This window comes from Phocoena sinus, chromosome 6, assembly GCF_008692025.1.
Source record: "Phocoena sinus isolate mPhoSin1 chromosome 6, mPhoSin1.pri, whole genome shotgun sequence".
Classification (NCBI taxonomy): Eukaryota; Metazoa; Chordata; class Mammalia; order Artiodactyla; family Phocoenidae; genus Phocoena; species Phocoena sinus.
Window position 1 is genome coordinate 2,002,501 of NC_045768.1, and position 20,303 is coordinate 2,022,803.

General features: G+C 58.3%; 1 protein-coding gene across 1 annotated transcript in view; it reads left to right on the plus strand.

The window, feature by feature from the left end:
* STKLD1 (serine/threonine kinase like domain containing 1) overlaps positions 1 to 20,303 on the plus strand; it is a 48,441-nt gene that overhangs the window by 9,953 nt on the left and 18,185 nt on the right. The window contains exons 4-12 of the mRNA XM_032635192.1: positions 4,437 to 4,481; positions 5,780 to 5,854; positions 6,837 to 6,938; positions 8,843 to 8,913; positions 9,597 to 9,712; positions 11,186 to 11,304; positions 11,846 to 12,009; positions 12,528 to 12,655; positions 13,752 to 13,835. Coding sequence (XP_032491083.1) covers positions 4,437 to 4,481; positions 5,780 to 5,854; positions 6,837 to 6,938; positions 8,843 to 8,913; positions 9,597 to 9,712; positions 11,186 to 11,304; positions 11,846 to 12,009; positions 12,528 to 12,655; positions 13,752 to 13,835 — 904 coding nt within the window. The remainder of the gene's footprint in view (positions 1 to 4,436; positions 4,482 to 5,779; positions 5,855 to 6,836; positions 6,939 to 8,842; positions 8,914 to 9,596; positions 9,713 to 11,185; positions 11,305 to 11,845; positions 12,010 to 12,527; positions 12,656 to 13,751; positions 13,836 to 20,303) is intronic.

Here is a 20,303-nt window from a genome sequence, read left to right on the forward strand (position 1 = left end):
GATGGTGGTGATGATGGTGAATAATGATGGTGATGGTGGTAATGATGGTGATGGTGGTGGTGGTGATGATGGTGATGGTGGTGGTGCTGATGATGGTGATGGTGGTGGTGATGGTGATGGTGGTGATGATGGTGATGTGATGGTGGTGATGATGGTGATGGTGGTGATGATGGTGATGGTGATGGTGCTGATGATGGTGAATAATGATGGTGATGGTGGTGCTGATGGTGGTGGTGCTGATGATGGTGATGATGGTGATGGTGGTGATGATGGTGATGGTGGTGATGATGGTGGTGCTGATGGTGGTGCTGATCATGGTGATGGTGAATAATGGTGGTGGTGCTGATGGTGAATAATGATGGTGATGGTGATGGTGGTGGTGCTGATGATGGTGATGATGGTGATGGTGGTGATGATGGTGATGGTGGTGATGATGGTGATGGTGATGGTGCTGATGATGGTGAATAATGATGGTGATGGTGGTGCTGATGGTGGTGGTGCTGATGATGGTGATGATGGTGATGGTGGTGATGATGGTGATGGTGGTGATGATGGTGAATAATGATGGTGATGGTGGTGCTGATGGTGCTGATGATGGTGAATAATGGTGGTGGTGATGGTGCTGATGGTGATGGTGATGGTGATGGTGAATAATGATGGTGCTGATGGTGGTGCTGATGATGATGGTGATGGTGATGGTGAATAATGATGGTGCTGATGGTGGTGCTGATGATGGTGATGATGGTGATGGTGGTGATGGTGGTGATGATGGTGAATAATGATGGTGATGGTGATGGTGATGGTGATGATGGTGATGGTGGTGATGGTGGTGATGATGGTGAATAATGATGGTGATGGTGGTGATGATGGTGATGGTGGTGGTGCTGATGATGGTGATGATGGTGATGGTGGTGGTGATGGTGATGGTGGTGATGATGGTGAATAATGATGGTGATGGTGGTGATGATGGTGATGGTGGTGGTGCTGATGATGGTGATGGTGGTGGTGCTGATGATGGTGATGGTGGTGGTGATGGTGATGGTGGTGATGATGGTGATGGTGATGGTGGTGATGATGGTGATGGTGGTGATGATGGTGATGGTGATGGTGCTGATGATGGTGAATAATGATGGTGATGGTGGTGCTGATGGTGCTGATGATGGTGAATAATGGTGGTGGTGATGGTGCTGATGGTGATGGTGATGGTGATGGTGAATAATGATGGTGCTGATGGTGGTGCTGATGATGATGGTGATGGTGATGGTGAATAATGATGGTGCTGATGGTGGTGCTGATGATGGTGATGATGGTGATGGTGGTGATGATGGTGATGGTGGTGGTGATGGTGATGGTGCTGATGATGGTGAATAATGATGGTGCTGATGGTGGTGCTGATGATGGTGATGATGGTGATGGTGGTGATGATGGTGATGGTGGTGATGATGGTGATGGTGGTGATGGTGGTGATGATGGTGATGGTGGTGATGATGGTGAATAATGATGGTGGTGGTGGTGCTGATGGTGCTGGTGCTGATGATGGTGATGATGGTGATGGTGGTGATGATGGTGATGGTGGTGATGATGGTGAATAATGATGGTGGTGGTGGTGCTGATGGTGATGGTGATGGTGGTGAATAATGATGGTGATGCTGATGGTGGTGCTGATGGTGATGGTGGTGGTGATGGTGATGGTGGTGGTGATGGTGATGATGGTGATGGTGGTGATGATGGTGAATAATGATGGTGGTGAATAATGATGGTGCTGATGGTGGTGCTGATGACGGTGAATAATGATGGTGATGGTGATGGTGGTGCTGATCATGGTGATGGTGATGGTGGTGAATAATGATGGTGGTGATGGTGGTGGTGCTGATGATGGTGATGGTGGTGATGCTGATGATGGTGATGATGGTGATGATGGTGATGGTGGTGCTGATGGTGATGGTGATGGTGGTGCTGATGGTGGTGCTGATCATGGTGATGGTGGTGGTGCTGATGGTGAATAATGATGGTGGTGGTGGTGCTGATGGTGCTGGTGATGGTGAATAATGATGGTGGTGCTGATGGTGCTGGTGATGGTGAATAATGATGGTGCTGATGGTGATGGTGATGGTGGTGAATAATGATGGTGATGGTGATGGTGGTGATGGTGATGGTGGTGATGGTGCTGATCATGGTGATGGTGGTGGTGGTGATGGTGGTGCTGATCATGGTGATGGTGGTGGTGGTGCTGATGGTGGTGGTGATGATCATGGTGATGGTGATGGTGATGGTGGTGCTGATCATGGTGATGGTGATGGTGATGGTGGTGATGATGGTGAATAATGATGGTGGTGGTGGTGGTGATGGTGGTGATGGTGATGGTGAATAATGATGGTGATGGTGATGGTGGTGGTGCTGATGGTGAATAATGATGGTGGTGGTGCTGATGGTGGTGATGGTGATGGTGCTGATGATGGTGGTGATGGTGGTGAATAATGATGGTGGTGATGGTGATGCTGATGGTGATGATGGTGATGGTGATGGTGCTGATGATGGTGAATAATGATGGTGGTGGTGGTGATGGTGAATAATGATGGTGGTGGTGTTGGTGCTGATGGTGCTGCTGATGGTGATGATGGTGGTGCTGATGGTGGTGCTGATGATGGTGGTGCTGATGGTGATGGTGGTGGTGCTGATGGTGGTGGTGGTGGTGGTGCTGATGGTGGTGAATAATGATGGTGGTGGTGATGGTGATGGTGATGGTGATGATGATGGTGGTGATGGTGGTGATGGTGGTGGTGCTGATGGTGGTGCTGCTGATGGTGGTGGTGGTGGTGCTGATGATGGTGAATAATGATGGTGGTGGTGGTGGTGGTGCTGATGGTGGTGAATAATGATGGTGGTGGTGGTGGTGATGGTGATGGTGATGATGATGGTGGTGATGGTGGTGATGGTGGTGGTGCTGATGGTGGTGAATAATGATGGTGGTGGTGGTGGTGCTTTTGGTGGTGCTGCTGATGGTGGTGGTGGTGGTGCTGATGATGGTGAATAATGGTGGTGGTGGTGGTGGTGCTGATGGTGGTGAATAATGATGGTGGTGGTGGTGGTGGTGCTGATGGTGGTGAATAATGATGGTGGTGGTGGTGGTGCTGATGGTGAATAATGATGGTGGTGGTGGTGCTGATGATGGTGAATAATGATGGTGGTGGTGGTGGTGGTGCTGATGGTGGTGAATAATGATGGTGGTGGTGATGGTGCTGGTGGTGATGGTGCTGATCATGGTGATGGTGGTGGTGGTGCTGATGGTGGTGGTGGTGGTGCTGATGGTGGTGAATAATGATGGTGGTGGTGGTGGTGCTGATGGTGGTGAATAATGGTGGTGGTGATGGTGCTGGTGGTGGTGAATAATGATGGTGGTGGTGGTGGTGGTGCTGATGGTGGTGAATAATGATGGTGCTGATGGTGGTGCTGATGGTGAATAATGATGGTGCTGATGGTGGTGCTGATGATGGTGAATAATGATGGTGCTGATGGTGGTGATGATGGTGGTGGTGCTGATGGTGGTGCTGATCATGGTGATGGTGAATAATGATGGTGATGGTGATGGTGGTGCTGATGATGGTGGTGCTGATGGTGGTGCTGATCATGGTGATGGTGATGGTGATGGTGATGATGATGGTGGTGCTGATGGTGGTGAATAATGATGGTGATGGTGATGGTGGTGATGGTGATGGTGGTGATGGTGCTGATCATGGTGATGGTGGTGGTGGTGATGGTGGTGATGGTGGTGCTGATCATGGTGATGGTGGTGGTGATGGTGGTGGTGATGGTGGTGATGGTGGTGGTGGTGATGATGGTGGTGATGATGATGGTGGTGCTGATCATGGTGATGGTGGTGGTGATGGTGATGGTGGTGCTGATCATGGTGCTGGTGGTGGTGGTGGTGATGGTGGTGCTGATCATGGTGATGGTGGTGGTGGTGGTGGTGCTGATCATGGTGATGGTGGTGGTGATGGTGGTGATGGTGGTGATGATGGTGATGGTGGTTGTGATGATGGTGATGATGGTGGTGGTGATGGTGATGGTGGTGGTGGTGGTGATGGTGGTGGTGATGGTGATGGTGGTGATGATGGTGATGGTGGTGGTGGTGGTGGTGGTGATGGTGGTGGTGATGGTGATGGTGGTGGTGATGGTGGTGATGATGGTGATGGTGGTGGTGGTGGTGGTGGTGATGGTGATGGTGATGGTGGTGGTGGTGGTGGTGGTGGTGGTGGTGATGGTGGTGGTGATAATGGTGATGGTGATGGTGGTGGTGGTGATGGTGGCGATGGTGATGGTGGTGACGGTGATGGTGGTGGTGATGGTGGTGGTGGTGATGGTGGTGATGGTGGTCACGATGATGACGGGGGCGTTTACTGCACGTTTACCAACCTAGTGCTCTTGTGCCCCTGCAGGTGGAGTGCATTGATGAGCATCAGGCCAACGAGGCCCTGGAGGAGGTAACTCTCTGGGTGGTTCCCTCTCTACAGGACATGAGGCAGGACACACAGAGATTGTTCTGCACCCCACTGTGGTACGATGGGTGGAAGCCTGGTGGAGGCATGGAGGGTCAGAACCAGCTCTTGCCCTGTGCTATGAAGTCAGAGGCCCCCAGGTCATGAAGGGAGTCTGTGTACCAAACACTCATTTCTAAATCCAGGTGCTGACAACTTAGAATATATGTTCTCAGAGAAGATGATAACCTTTAAATGTTGGCTAGGTCCCTAGGCTGATCTACCAATAACCATCTTTTAAAAGATTTTTTTCTTCAATTGTAAAAGTATCAGTTACAATAGAATATTTGGAAAATAGAGAATTTTAATTTTAACAAAGAAAATATAAACTCTTACGTTCCTTAAATCTGCCAATCAGAACTGACAGTAACATCCTGATTTATAATAGCAGAAACAGCTGCATATACTTCGATTTGCCGGCAAAGGCTCCGCGTTATTTTTCTCTGCTTTTCTTGAATTTCACATGAGGTTGAATGTCTCCCTTCCTATCTACTGGTCACTTGTTTGTCTTTTTTCCGGAATCACCAGCTTTTGGGCTTTGCTAGCAAACAGCTCTTCTGTCCACAGTGTGTCTGACACATGGTGATGGACCCAGGCCACATTCATGAAAGAAAGAATGTGGGGGGGCCGTCCCGCGCGCCCCCCAGCATCACAGCCCCCTCTCCACTCCACTAGGCGACCTCCTTTCACACCCAACCTGCTGTCATAAGCAGCTGTCCGTCTGGCCTAAGTCGCTAAGGGAGCCGTTTCCACTGCCTAATTCTGTTCGTTTGCAAAGCACTTTGAGCTGAGGGCAGGGGCCCTGGGACCTCTAGTGTACACAACCAGGAGGCCAGGTGGCCTGGGTACAGCAGCAGCGGCCGGCCTCCCGTTGGCCACACCCCCTTCGTCAGCCAACCCGGACTGTGCTTGTTTCCAATGCACCAGGCACTCTGCCTACATCGGCTTACCTACTCCTCCCGACACCCCTGTGAAGCAGATACCACCGTTACTGCCGTTTCCAGATGAGGCTAGGAGGCTCAGAGAGGTTGAGGAGCCTCTCCTCAGTCACACAGCACAGCCAGCTCATGCCAGAGACAGGACATACCCTGGGCTGTCTGGCCCCTAACCTCCAGCTGCCCAACCTCCCTGGGCCCACGCTCAGAGCTGGAAGCATGTGGTTTTTGTTGGGATGTGTGACAGAGAAGCACCTCTAGAAGCAGTGTCTCCCTAACCTCTCCACTTTCTCTGGCCTCGCCTTGCAGTTGATGCCACTGCTGAAGCTTCAGCATGCCCACGTCTCCATCTACCGGGAGCTCTTCATCGTGTGGAACAGTGAGGTGGGTCAGAGCCGACCCCGCGGGCCCAGCAGGCACTCAGGGTGGGCACAGAGCACCCCCCCGCTGTGCCCGCCGAGCGCCAATGGCCGCAGCACTCACGGGGCCACGCCGGGAGCTCTCTGGGCATCGTCTCACGTGCGCCCCACAGCCTCTGCATAGGAGGGTCACTGTCCCACTTTCCGGAAGAAGTGGAGGCTGGGAGAAACCAGCTGGCGACAACCGAGCAGGAGTCCAGTCTGGGTCTGGTTGCCCTGGGCCCCGTGTTTGGTCCCATTGGCGAGCTGATTTCTCATCTTCAAGGAGCCGGAAGCTTGCCGGTTACTCCACATGGGGCTGAGCTGGGGGATGCGGGGGGCTGGAGGGGAAGGGGGCCAGGTGTGACCCCACAGTCAGACCCCCATCTGGGCTGACAACCGAGGGAGGGGCCCCCTCCCCTTCAGCTGGGCCCTGAGGAAAGCCGTGGGGAGGGCCCCTCACCACCTGTCCCCCCAAGTATTTTCTGAGCACCTCCTCACGCTCTCAAGGGGGACACAGAGAAGCCAAGAGGACATGTCACTGCGGGAGGGAAGGCAGGGTGCTCTGAGAGGCCTGACGGGGGCTGCTGGGGTCCTGTCGGGTGCAGGCCCCTCAGAGGGAGGAGTGGATCTCAGCTGAGCCCTAAGGGACAAAGGGCCCGGTGCCCCAGGCACGGTGGTCTACGTGTGCGGTGGCCAGGAGACCCCATGCCCCTTTAGGTTTTCCTAAAGCAGCTTAGTGTAGATGGGGGGTGGGGGGGGATGGGGGGAGGAGAGAGGAGGCGGAGGCGGGAGCTGCTCAGGAGGGACTGTCCCCCCCACAGAAGTGGGCATTCTCTCATAGTCACTGCCGGTGGTGGCCTGGCTGGGAGGAAAGACCTGGAGCAGGTGACGGCCCGGAAGCCCCCAGGCCTGGGCCTCTGGAGGCCAGAACTCGGCACCTGGCTAAGGGGCTGTGTCCCCTGCAGATCTCCTCTCTGTTCCTTTGCCTGGTGATGGAGTTCCACGAGGGAAGCTTCCAGAATGTCATTGAGAAGAAGAGGGCGGCAAAGAGAGTCATTGACTCCCAGGTAAGACAGACTCTCTGGGGCACCAGGCCTGGGTGCCACAGGCCCCACAGCGGGGGGCAGAGGGGCGGGCACCGATGGAGTCTGGTCTCATTTCTTCCGACAGTTATGAATGAAGGTATTTGCATACCGTAACGTGCACAGATCTTAAGTGTACACCTTGGTGTGTTTTGCATAGGCAGACACTCCCGTCCCCTCCCTCACATGAGGTCAGAGCCTTCCTGGACCTTCAGACAGTCCCAGCCAGTACCCAGGGTTCTACTTCTGCCTCCAGAGATCCTTCTGCCTGTCCCTGAAGTTCTCATAAATGGGCTCGTACAGCATGTTGTTTGCTTGTGTCTGGTTTCTTGCATTCATCCCAGTGCTTTGAGATTTACCCACCTGTGAGTGTGTCAGGAGATCATCCCTCTCCACTCTGTCAGATGGCCACATCAACATCAGTGTATCTGGTCCAGCGCTGTGAGCATCTGGGTTGCTTCCAGTTTGGGGCTATTATGAAGAAGGGCTGCCATGAATCACTGCTGGGCATGTGTTTTGATGGACCTAAGCATTCATTTTCTGCGTGACCGTGGAGTTGTTGGATCACAGAATGGGCGCGTGTGCTGCTTTAGCCAGTGTGCCAGTTTTCCAGGATGGTTGGTTGACTTGGTGTTGATTCTCATCCCAAGTTGTGAGTCTTTCGGCTCTGCATCCTGGCCCACATTTCACTGTGTCAGTCTTCTTAATTTTAATTAAAAATTACATTTTAGTTTCAATTATTTTGAGTAGTCATGGTGAGTGCTTTTTGGCTATTTGGATATCTTCTTTTGTGCCTGTTCAGGTCTCTTGCCCATTTAAACATTAGGGTTGTCCGTCTTTTCTTGTTGATTTGTAGTGGCTCTTTATATATTATGGACACAGTGTCCAGATGTCCTCTCCCAGTCTGTGGCTTGCCAGTTCACTTTCTTAATTGTAATGAACTCTGGTTCATCAGTGTTTCGCCTGACGTTGGTGTCTTCTGAGCCTTTAGAGAAGCCTTCCCTGCCCCAAGGTCATGACGATATTTTCCTCTGTTGCCCTTGGAGCTGGATCCATTTTGCTTTCACATTTAGGTCTCTGACGCACCCCAAATAAATTTTGCCTGCTTTTGCTCTGAACACGCCTCTGTTCTGTTGGGCCTCCAGGCACTGCGACCCTGCTGGGGTGTTCTGAGGGGCACGCAGCTCCAAAGTGGGCCTCAGAGACAGCCTCTGAGTGGGTTTCAAATTTTCTGTTTGTAGTAGAACCCTGTCGAACACAAAAATGTTCTCAGAACCCCCAGTAAGGAAAGCAGAGCTACTCTAGTCAGGGGTCTGGGGGTCAGTGGAAGGGGGCGTGGCAGGAACCCCAGGGTCCTGCCTGCTCAGCCCCTCTCTTGACACCCCAGGTGGAATCCAGGGCTCCTAGGAACACGGTTTGAAAATCACTGCCCTGGAAACCAGGTGGATCTTGTTTCTGACACAAACTGCTTTCAGAATGTTCTCTCTCAGGGATCTTTCCATTCGAATGCCCTGGAGAGGCAAACCCCAAGTAGCAGCTGCAGACTTCAGCATCTCTGGTACCCATGGGGTGGGACCCAGGCGGGGCTAGAGCCCCAGGGCCCCCAGGGTCTGCTGGAGACAGGAGTGGGGGGTCTGGAGACCAGGGCGTCGCCGGCTAACAGGGCATTTCTGTCCAGAGGGCCTCGAAGCAGCCTGCAGCAGATGCTCCCGCACCGGCTCTGAGCTGTTGGCCGCTCACTTCAGGCCCATTTCAAGACGCAGGGTGGGAACTGGCCACGACCCTGCTGGCTGCTCTGAGTGGTCACTGACCTGCCTAAGAGCAGCTGGGAGGCCCCCCTGGGAGCTTTCAGGCCTCCCCAGTCCTGGCATCTCTCGCTCTTTCCCCAGTGGATGCAGAACATGCTGGGCCAGGTGTTGAATGCGCTGGAGTACCTGCACCAGCTGGACATTATCCACAGGTGACCGGGTGGCCAGGCTGCTTGAGGAGAAAAGGCACCTCCTGGGGGTGGCACCTCCAGGTGGCAGCGCCCGGGCGCAGGCCCAAGGGAGAGAGGTGCAGCTGGGACAAGGACGGGCCCCTCCCCCTCCCAGAGCACCTCCCTGGCTTAAAGAGAACGTCACCCCCTCCACGACCCTCCCCATGCACAGACGGGGCAGTTGGTTCTAAAGTGCAAGGGAAGAACCAGATAACAGCACCGAGGAAGAGATTAGGCTGCCCGAGGGCCTCTGGGCACTCCCAGGCTGAGCTTTTGACCTGCCAGTTTCATCCTCCAGAATCGTGATCTGAAGGATCAGTGCCGTATTTAGAGGAGAGAAAACTGTGTGAACCAAACGTAGGAAGGAAATGCTCGAGATTCCGTGTTAATGTCAGCTGAGATCTGGAAGGTCATTAGCAGAGGGACCACGGGAGGATCAGTGTTTCCTTACTTGCAGTTGGCTTGTTTTTCCCATTTGAAATAACAGTATGTTTATGCTTACAGAAAACGATGTTCAAAAAGTGGCTGAACAGGGCATCTACTGAGGAGAGAGGAGGAGGGGTGTGGGCTGCTGCGGCGGCCCTGGGTGTGGCGGGAGCGGAGGGTTCACAGACGGACGTGGCCCTGCCAGGCAGTGGGTGGAAGGGCGCGCCTCTCGGTTTCAGGAACCTCAAGCCCTCCAACATTGCCCTGGTCAGCAGCGACCACTGCAAACTGCAGGACCTGAGCTCCAACGCACTCATGACCGACGTAGCCAAGTGGAACGTCCGTGCAGAGGAAGGTGGCTGGCGTCCTCCCGGCCAGCAGACAGTGGTGGGGGGGGAGCACTGCGGGAGGGCCCATTCAACCGAGTGGGGGGGCATGCAGGGTCCAAAAGACACTCAGAAACTGTTAACCTTCAAGAAGGGGGAAGGAAGGCCTCAGAAGGGAGGAGACTGACATGCACAGAGGGAGGGCTGGTGGATGGCAGGCATTGGCTCGGGCTGGATTACTTTACTGAGTCTCAGAATAACCCAGGAGGTGGTAAAGGTGAGCAGTCCAGGGAGAGAAGTTTTCCTTCCTTTAAAAAAACAGCAGGGCAGGCTTCCCTGGTGGCGCAGTGGTTGAGAGTCCGCCTGCCAATGCAGGGGACACGGGTTCGTGCCCCGGTCCAGGAGGATCCCACATGCCGCAGAGCGGCTGGGCCCATGAGCCATGGCCGCTGAGCCTGCGCATCCGGAGCCTGGGCTCCGCAACGGGAGAGGCCACAACAGTGAGAGGCCCGCGTACCGAAAAAAAAAAAAAAAAAAAAAAAAAAGACAACAGGGCAAAGGGAGCTGGGCTTCAACCCTATAACGGCTATCAGGGGTGGAGAGAGCAACTCTCCAGTGGAGAACTCCAGAGTCCTGGGCTGGCAGGAACCAGTGGCATGCTGTCCTTGATGGGTGGATGGGTGGATAGATGGATGGATGGATAGATGAGTGGGTGGGTGGATGGACAAATGGATAGATGGACATGCAGATAGATGAACAGACGGATAGATGGGTGGAAGGATGGATAGGCGGGTGTGGGTGGGCAGGTGAGTGGACGGGTGGATCTACTGGAGGTGTAGATGGCAGGGGTCCTTGGAGCCCACCCCTTTGCTATTTGTTTGGGGAATGGAGGTCTGGAGAGGGAGGGGCTGCCTGCGGCCTGTCAGGCACTGATAGCGCTGGGCCGGGGACCCTGCTCTTTTGGCTCCCTGTCTGGAGTTCAGGTTTGTTTGTTTATGTATGTATGTATGTATTTATTGGCGGCGCGGCATGCGGGATCTTAGTTCCCTGACCAGGTATCGAACCCGTGCCCCTGGCAGTGGAAGCGCAGAGTCTTTACCACTGGACAGCCAGGGAAGTCCCAGGGGTTCAGGTTTAGAAACTAGGGCAGGGCAACCAGAACATTGCCTCAAGGTCCCGACTAAGTGTTGGGAGAGGCAAGACGTTTATGGAGGGTGCAGATTTTAGCCTTTGTGGCAAACGCCCCTTCCGATTATTTCTGCAGCTGCAGTGGGACACAGGTGCGCACACGGCCAGCCTGGCGGGCCCCTGCCAAGATGGGCAGCCTCACTGGTGAAGATCAAGGGCCAGGATCTTACTGACCAGGGGCCTCTTCCTTTTCCCCCTCAGATAGCACGTCTCTCCCTCCCTGGAGGAGGGTGATGGAGGGCTCATTTTTCAAGCTGCTTGCTTCCCCAGGGAGCATGGGACTCACGCAGCCCCCACTTCACTCCTACCAACAGACCCCTCTCACAAGTCCTGGATGGCCCCCGAAGCCCTCAACTTCTCCTTCAGCCAGAAATCTGACATCTGGTCCCTGGGCTGCATCATTCTCGACATGGCCAGCTGCTCCTTCCTGGATGTGAGGGGCCTTCCGTCCACCCCTCCCCGCCACACCTGAACCCCACTCCCCACAGCCCCAGGGAGCCAGGCTCTGCCCACCCCCGGCCCTGAAAAGGGCGCATTCTTCCCGTTGGCACCCTCCTGCCCATCCTGAGTGCCTGTGGGGCTGTGTGGAGGCCCCCCCGCTGCCCCAGCCGCCGGAGGACCCCACATTTGGGCCTGCTCGGCCCTCATGTGGTGGTGGTGATGGTGATGGTAACGTTCAATCCGCCCCATCAGCGCCCCCTTACGGACAAGAACAGCTGAGTTCGGGTGCACTAACCGGCCCACAGTGGGAGTCTGGCCGTGGACGGAGGGCTGTTCCCTTACTCCCTCCAGCCAGTGAGGTGGCCACTTGCTTTTCTCTGAACTTCCATTTCTTCTTCGTACAAGAACTGTGGGGCGCAGGTGGCCTCTGTGCGTCCCTGATGGCGGCGGCCACGTCACCTCCCCTCTGCCCGAGGTCAGGCCATCTTCCTTTAGCTGAGGAGGTGCACAAGTGGTCCTCTCTCTCCTCCCAGAGCACGGAAGCCATGCTTCTGCGGAAGTCCATCCGGAGTTCCCCCGACGGCCTGAGGGGTGTCCTGAGGACCATGGAGGAGAGGAGGGTCCCCGACGCAGAAATCTTCAGTTCCCTTTTGCCTCTGATGCTCCAGGCCGACCCGTCAGATCGAATAACCATCAGGTGAGCTCAGGCCCTGGGGTGGCAGTTCACTGTCAGCCTGTGCACGCACTTGGGGTTTTCACACCACAAAGCGCTGCATCCATGGACAGTGGCTCCTCCAGTTTGGGCTGCCCCAAACCGTGGCCGCATCTCTGAGTGCAAGACGAACAGGGCCAGCTTCCCCATCAGGTGCGGGAGGCATGGCCCAGGGCCCAGGAAAACGTTTTAACTCTAATGTAAAGTCAGAAGAACAAAATGATCCACCCTGGGTTATGTTCACCTTTATACCAACACAGCCAGAAATTGTGATTCTGGGGTCTATGTTATGGAGGAAGGGGCCCATGCGAGTGCAAGCGCCAGGGCCCAGCACTGTCCTCCCTCGGCCCCTCCTGGAAGGGGAAGTGCTGCGGTGCCCGCTGGACGCACTGTGATGCTGGGAGAGGTGCTCCCAAGCGGGTGCCCGAAACAGGTGGAGGCCCAGCAGCTGCTGGACGCAGAGGGGACGCAGGGCCAGCTGGCGGCTCTCTGCCCCTCCCCAGGGACGTGATTCACTTGTTTGTGAGCAGCAACTTCAGGTCCTCCAGCAGTGCCCTGATGCTGCAACGGCAGGCGGTGCCCAACTTCCTCGTCGACATGCTGCTAGAGAGCAGCGTCACCAGCATCTTAGGTGATGATGGGGCCCTGAGGGGGCGGCGCCAGAGGCTGCTGTGGCCCCGCCACCCCATTGTCTTTAGCTGGGGGGCAGTGACCCCCCCAGTCCCCTGGACCGCTCCTCACACATGGCCGGTGGGCTTGCCCCTCGTCCATCCCAAGCACTGCTTTGCTCAGGGTACCACCCCGCTCAGATACCCCCGAGCTTACCTAGAGCAGAGTTCATCTCTGTGGCCAGGCCCCCACCTGCTTCCCCTCTGTTCCGGCTACACAGTCCTCGACGTCACCGAGCAGCCCCTCACTGCCACGCACCCCACCAGACTCCCCGCTGTTTGCTCGCTCGCCCGGCACACGGCGGCCCGGTGCCTGGAGTGTCTTCCCCAATGAGCAGCACCTCCTGTGCGGCTGCTCCGTGCCCAGAGTGGCGCTCACGCTGGGGCCGGCACAGCAGCCACCGGGGACCAGCAGGCACGGCCCTGCAGGAAGGTGAGGCGGCCCAGGGGCTCCGTGTGCAACGTGACACGCGCAGGCCTGAGGCTCCAGGCACAGTGCTGGCTGGTCACCCCCCACCCCGCAAAAGTGCACACGATAGACTCCTCCGTGTGCCCCAGGCTGGGGGCTACCCCCACGGTCTTGGGTAGAGAATGGATCTGGAGGTCATCTTCCAGTTCGGGGGTGGCTCCGCCCTCCCATCCCTCCTCCCCGTCAGTGGCTCCCTGCGCAGACTGCCTGTGATAAGGGGCTGCCACCTCTGCCTCCCTTTCTGGAGAAGGGGACCTGTGAGGGCCCAGCTGCTGTCTCCCTGTCTCGTGGCCATGGGCTTTCGAGGCAGACAGCTGGGTCCAGCTGAAGGTCATCGCCCTGAGTACCCTGGAGGGAGTTACCCGAGGGAGGTGTGGAGTGGAAGCACCCCCCTGGGCGGGTTCTCAGGCAGATCCAGGTTCGACTTTGGACAGGTGGCTCGGCCGGGAAGGTGAGGATGATAAGGCCGCCACCTCACGCCGGGTCACGTGGGCCTGTGCAGTGGTGCTCACGGACGTGCCCCTGGTGCCCCGGCCCTCAGGCGGGTCCCTGAGCCAAGGCGCCTCCCCGCGCTGCCCTGTCCCCCGCAGAGGTCATGCAGAACTTCACCAGCCACCCCCACGTCCAGCAGAGGGCCCTGCAGAGGCTCCTGAGGACGTCTGAAGACCAGCAAGGTAGAGCCGCCCCCTCTCGCCTTCCCCCAGGTGCCCTGGCCCTTCCAGCTTCCCTAGCTGGTACTTTCTGACACCCGTTTACATTCCCATGAGCAGGCACGGCTTTTCCACCTGCTTGGAACAGGAGCCTGGACTTCCTCCTGTGCCGCTGCTTCCACTGAGCAGACAAGTGGGCGGGGGGTGGGCTCGGCATCCGAACCACTTCCCGGGGCCCCCCTCACGTGCTGCTCACGGATGCTTAACCGACACCCCGTCCCTGCCACCATCCCTCTGGTTGGCTATTTGAGTGGTTGCCGATGCCCCGGTATCATAAGCAACGGTACACAGCCCACCCCGGGGCGTGTGTGTGTGTGTGTGCTCTGTGTGCTTCTGCAGGATAAGTTCCTAGATGTGCAGGCTGTGAATACTGCACGTTTTCATAGGTGCTGCAAATTGCCCTCCGTCGATGCACCAACTTTCTCACCTCCCAAGAGTGCATGAGAACACCTCTTCACCCAACTTTCTCCATCAAGGAGTATTAGTAGTTTTAATTTTGCCAAAACATTGGTTCGTAAAATCTCTGCCCTCAATCTGTCTCACCAACCTGAATATTACATTCATTCATTCGTCCGTCCATCCCTCCATCCACCCGTCTCTCCATCCGTCGATCCATCCATCCACCCGTCTCTCCATCCGTCCATCCATCCATCCACCCGTCCCTCCATCCGTCCATCCATCCACCCGTCTCTCCATCCGTCCGTCCATCCATCCACCCGTCTCTCCACCCGTCCCTTCACCCGTCCGTCCATCCATCCACCCGTCTCTCCACCCGTCCGTCCATCCATCCACCCGTCTCTCCATCCGTCCGTCCATCCATCCACCCGTCTCTCCACCCGTCCGTCCATCCATCCACCCGTCTCTCCATCCGTCCATCCATCCATCCACCCGTCTCTCCATCCATCCATCCATCCATCCACCCGTCTCTCCATCCGTCCATCCATCCACCCGTCTCTCCATCCGTCCGTCCCTCCATCCACCCGTCTCTCCATCCGTCCATCCATCCATCCACCCGTCTCTCCACCCGTCCATTCACCCGTCCGTCCATCCATCCACCCGTCTCTCCACCCGTCCGTCCATCCATCCACCCGTCTCTCCATCCGTCCATCCATCCATCCACCCGTCTCTCCATCCGTCCATCCATCCATCTACCCGTCTCTCCATCCGTCCCTTCACCCGTCCGTCCATCCATCCACCCGTCTCTCCACCCGTCCGTCCATCCATCCACCCGTCTCTCCATCCGTCCGTCCATCCATCCACCCGTCTCTCCATCCGTCCATCCATCCATCTACCCGTCTCTCCATCCGTCCCTTCACCCGTCCGTCCATCCATCCACCCGTCTCTCCACCCGTCCATCCATCCATCCACCCGTCTCTCCACCCGTCCGTCCATCCATCCACCCGTCTCTCCATCCGTCCGTCCATCCATCCACCCGTCTCTCCATCCGTCCATCCATCCATCCACCCGTCTCTCCACCCGTCCATTCATCCATCCACCCGTCTCTCCATCCGTCCATCCATCCATCCACCCGTCTCTCCATCCGTCCATCCATCCACCCGTCTCTCCATCCGTCCATCCATCCATCCACCCGTCTCTCCACCCGTCCATCCATCCATCCACCCGTCTCTCCATCCGTCCATCCATCCATCCACCCGTCTCTCCGTCCATCCCTCCATCCACCCGTCTCTCCACCCGTCCGTCCATCCATCCACCCGTCTCTCCACCCGTCCGTCCATCCATCCACCCGTCTCTCCACCCGTCCGTCCATCCATCCACCCGTCTCTCCACCCGTCCGTCCATCCATCCACCCGTCTCTCCACCCGTCCGTCCATCCATCCACCCGTCTCTCCACCCGTCCGTCCATCCATCCACCCGTCTCTCCACCCGTCCGTCCATCCATCCACCCGTCTCTCCATCCGTCCGTCCATCCATCCACCCGTCTCTCCATCCGTCCGTCCATCCATCCACCCGTCCATCCATCCACCCACCCGTGTCTCCATCTGTCCCTCCACCCACCCACCCGTCTCTCCACCCGTCCATCCATCCATCCACCCGTCTCTCCGTCCATCCCTCCATCCACCCGTCTCTCCATCCATCCATCCACCCATCTCTCCATCCATCCATCCACCCGTCTCTCCACCCGTCCATCCATCCATCCACCCGTCTCTCCACCCGTCCATCCATCCATCCACCCGTCTCTCCACCCGTCCCTTCACCCGTCCGTCCATCCATCCACCCGTCTCTCCACCCGTCCGTCCATCCATCCACCCGTCTCTCCACCCGTCCGTCCATCCATCCACCCGTCTCTCCACCCGTCCGTCCATCCATCCACCCGTCTCTCCACCCGTCCGTCCATCCATCCACCCGTCTCTCCACCCGTCCGTCCATCCATCCACCCGTCTCTCCACCCGTCCGTCCATCCATCCACCCGTCTCTCCACCCGTCCGTCCATCCATCCACCCGTCTCTCCACCCGTCCGTCCATCCATCCACCCGTCTCTCCACCCGTCCGTCCATCCATCCACCCGTCTCTCCACCCGTCCGTCCATCCATCCACCCGTCTCTCCACCCGTCCGTCCATCCATCCACCCGTCTCTCCACCCGTCCGTCCATCCATCCACCCGTCTCTCCACCCGTCCGTCCATCCATCCACCCGTCTCTCCACCCGTCCGTCCATCCATCCACCCGTCTCTCCACCCGTCCGTCCATCCATCCACCCGTCTCTCCACCCGTCCGTCCATCCATCCACCCGTCTCTCCATCCGTCCGTCCATCCATCCACCCGTCTCTCCATCCGTCCGTCCATCCATCCACCCATCTCTCCATCCGTCCGTCCATCCATCCACCCGTCCATCCATCCATCCACCCGTCTCTCCATCCGTCCATCCATTCATCCACCCGTCTCTCAATCCGTCCACCCATCCATCCACCCATCTCTCCATCCGTCCATCCATCCATCCACCCGTCTCTCCACCCGTCCATCCATCCACCCACCCGTGTCTCCATCCGTCCCTCCACCCACCCACCCGTCTCTCCACCCGTCCATCCATCCATCCACCCGTCACTCCATCCGTCCGTCCATCCATCCACCCGTCTCTCCATCCGTCCGTCCATCCATCCACCCGTCCATCCATCCATCCACTCGTCTCTCCATCCGTCCATCCATCCATCCACCCATCTCTCCATCCATCCATCCACCCGTCTCTCCACCCGTCCATCCATCCATCCACTCGTCTCTCCACCCGTCCCTTCACCCGTCCGTCCATCCATCCACCCGTCTCTCCACCCGTCCGTCCATCCATCCACCCGTCTCTCCATCCGTCCGTCCCTCCATCCACCCGTCTCTCCATCCGTCCATCCATCCATCCACCCGTCTCTCCACCCGTCCATCCATCCATCCACCCGTCTCTCCGTCCATCCCTCCATCCACCCGTCTCTCCATCCATCCATCCACCCATCTCTCCATCCATCCATCCACCCGTCTCTCCACCCGTCCATCCATCCATCCACCCGTCTCTCCACCCGTCCCTTCACCCGTCCGTCGATCCATCCACCCGTCTCTCCACCCGTCCGTCCATCCATCCACCCGTCTCTCCATCCGTCCGTCCATCCATCCACCCGTCTCTCCATCCGTCCGTCCATCCATCCACCCGTCTCTCCATCCGTCCGTCCATCCATCCACCCGTCTCTCCATCCGTCCATCCATCCACCCGTCTCTCCATCCGTCCATCCATCCACCCGTCTCTCCATCCGTCCGTCCCTCCATCCACCCGTCTCTCCATCCGTCCGTCCATCCATCCACCCGTCTCTCCATCCGTCCATCCATCCATCCACCCGTCTCTCCATCCGTCCATCCATCCATCCACCCGTCTCTCCGTCCATCCCTCCATCCACCCGTCTCTCCACCCGTCCGTCCATCCATCCACCCGTCTCTCCACCCGTCCGTCCATCCATCCACCCGTCTCTCCACCCGTCCGTCCATCCATCCACCCGTCTCTCCACCCGTCCGTCCATCCATCCACCCGTCTCTCCACCCGTCCGTCCATCCATCCACCCGTCTCTCCACCCGTCCGTCCATCCATCCACCCGTCTCTCCACCCGTCCGTCCCTCCATCCACCCGTCTCTCCACCCGTCCGTCCATCCATCCACCCGTCTCTCCACCCGTCCGTCCATCCATCCACCCGTCTCTCCACCCGTCCGTCCATCCATCCACCCGTCTCTCCATCCGTCCGTCCATCCATCCACCCGTCTCTCCATCCGTCCGTCCATCCATCCACCCGTCCCTCCACCCGTCCGTCCATCCATCCACCCGTCCCTCCACCCGTCCGTCCACCCACCCACCCGTCTCTCCACCCGTCCATCCATCCATCCACCCGTCTCTCCATCCGTCCATCCATCCATCCACCCGTCTCTCCACCCGTCCATCCATCCATCCACCCGTCTCTCCACCCGTCCATCCATCCATCCACCCGTCTCTCCATCCGTCCATCCATCCATCCACCCGTCTCTCCATCCGTCCATCCATCCACCCGTCTCTCCATCCGTCCGTCCCTCCATCCACCCGTCTCTCCATCCGTCCATCCATCCATCCACCCGTCTCTCCATCCGTCCATCCATCCATCCACCCGTCTCTCCATCCGTCCATCCATCCATCCACCCGTCTCTCCGTCCATCCCTCCATCCACCCGTCTCTCCACCCGTCCGTCCATCCATCCACCCGTCTCTCCATCCGTCCATCCATCCATCCACCCGTCCCTCCACCCGTCCGTCCATCCATCCACCCGTCCCTCCACCCGTCCGTCCATCCATCCACCCGTCTCTCCACCCGTCCGTCCATCCATCCACCCGTCTCTCCACCCGTCCGTCCATCCATCCACCCGTCTCTCCATCCGTCCGTCCATCCATCCACCCGTCCATCCATCCACCCACCCGTGTCTCCATCTGTCCCTCCACCCACCCACCCGTCTCTCCACCCGTCCATCCATCCATCCACCCGTCTCTCCGTCCATCCCTCCATCCACCCGTCTCTCCATCCATCCATCCACCCATCTCTCCATCCATCCATCCACCCGTCGCTCCACCCGTCCATCCATCCACCCGTCTCTCCACCCGTCCCTCCACCCGTCCGTCCATCCATCCACCCGTCTCTCCACCGTCCGTCCATCCATCCACCCGTCCCTCCACCCGTCCGTCCATCCATCCACCCGTCCCTCCACCCGTCCGTCCATCCATCCACCCGTCCCTCCACCCGTCCGTCCATCCATCCACCCTTCCCTCCACCCGTCCGTCCATCCATCCACCCGTCCCTCCACCCGTCCGTCCATCCATCCACCCGTCCCTCCACCCGTCCGTCCATCCATCCACCCGTCCCTCCACCCGTCCGTCCATCCATCCACCCGTCCCTCCACCCGTCCGTCCATCCATCCACCCGTCCCTCCACCCGTCCGTCCATCCATCCACCCGTCCCTCCACCCGTCCGTCCATCCATCCACCCGTCCCTCCACCCGTCCGTCCATCCATCCACCCGTCCCTCCACCCGTCCGTCCATGCATCCACCCGTCCCTCCACCCGTCCGTCCATCCATCCACCCGTCCCTCCACCCATCCGTCCATCCATCCACCCGTCCCTCCACCCGTCCGTCCATCCATCCACCCGTCACTCCACCCGTCCGTCCATCCATCCACCCGTCCCTCCACCCGTCCGTCCATCCATCCACCCGTCCCTCCACCCGTCCGTCCATCCATCCACCCGTCCCTCCACCCGTCCGTCCATCCATCCACCCGTCCCTCCACCCGTCCGTCCATCCATCCACCCGTCCCTCCACCCGTCCGTCCATCCATCCACCCGTCCCTCCACCCGTCCGTCCATCCATCCACCCGTCCCTCCACCCGTCCGTCCATCCATCCACCCGTCCCTCCACCCGTCCGTCCATCCATCCACCCGTCCCTCCACCCGTCCGTCCATCCATCCACCCGTCCCTCCACCCGTCCGTCCATCCATCCACCCGTCCCTCCACCCGTCCGTCCATCCATCCACCCGTCCCTCCACCCGTCCGTCCATGCATCCACCCGTCCCTCCACCCGTCCGTCCATGCATCCACCCGTCCCTCCACCCGTCCGTCCATCCATCCACCCGTCCCTCCACCCGTCCGTCCATCCATCCACCCGTCTCTCCACCCGTCCGTCCATCCATCCACCCGTCCCTCCACCCGTCCGTCCATCCATCCACCCGTCCCTCCACCCGTCCGTCCATCCATCCACCCGTCCATCCATCCACCCGTCCCTCCACGCGTCCGTCCATCCATCCACCCGTCCCTCCACCCGTCCGTCCATCCATCCACCCGTCCCTCCACCCGTCCGTCCATCCATCCACCCGTCCCTCCACCCGTCCGTCCATCCATCCACCCGTCCCTCCACCCGTCCGTCCATCCATC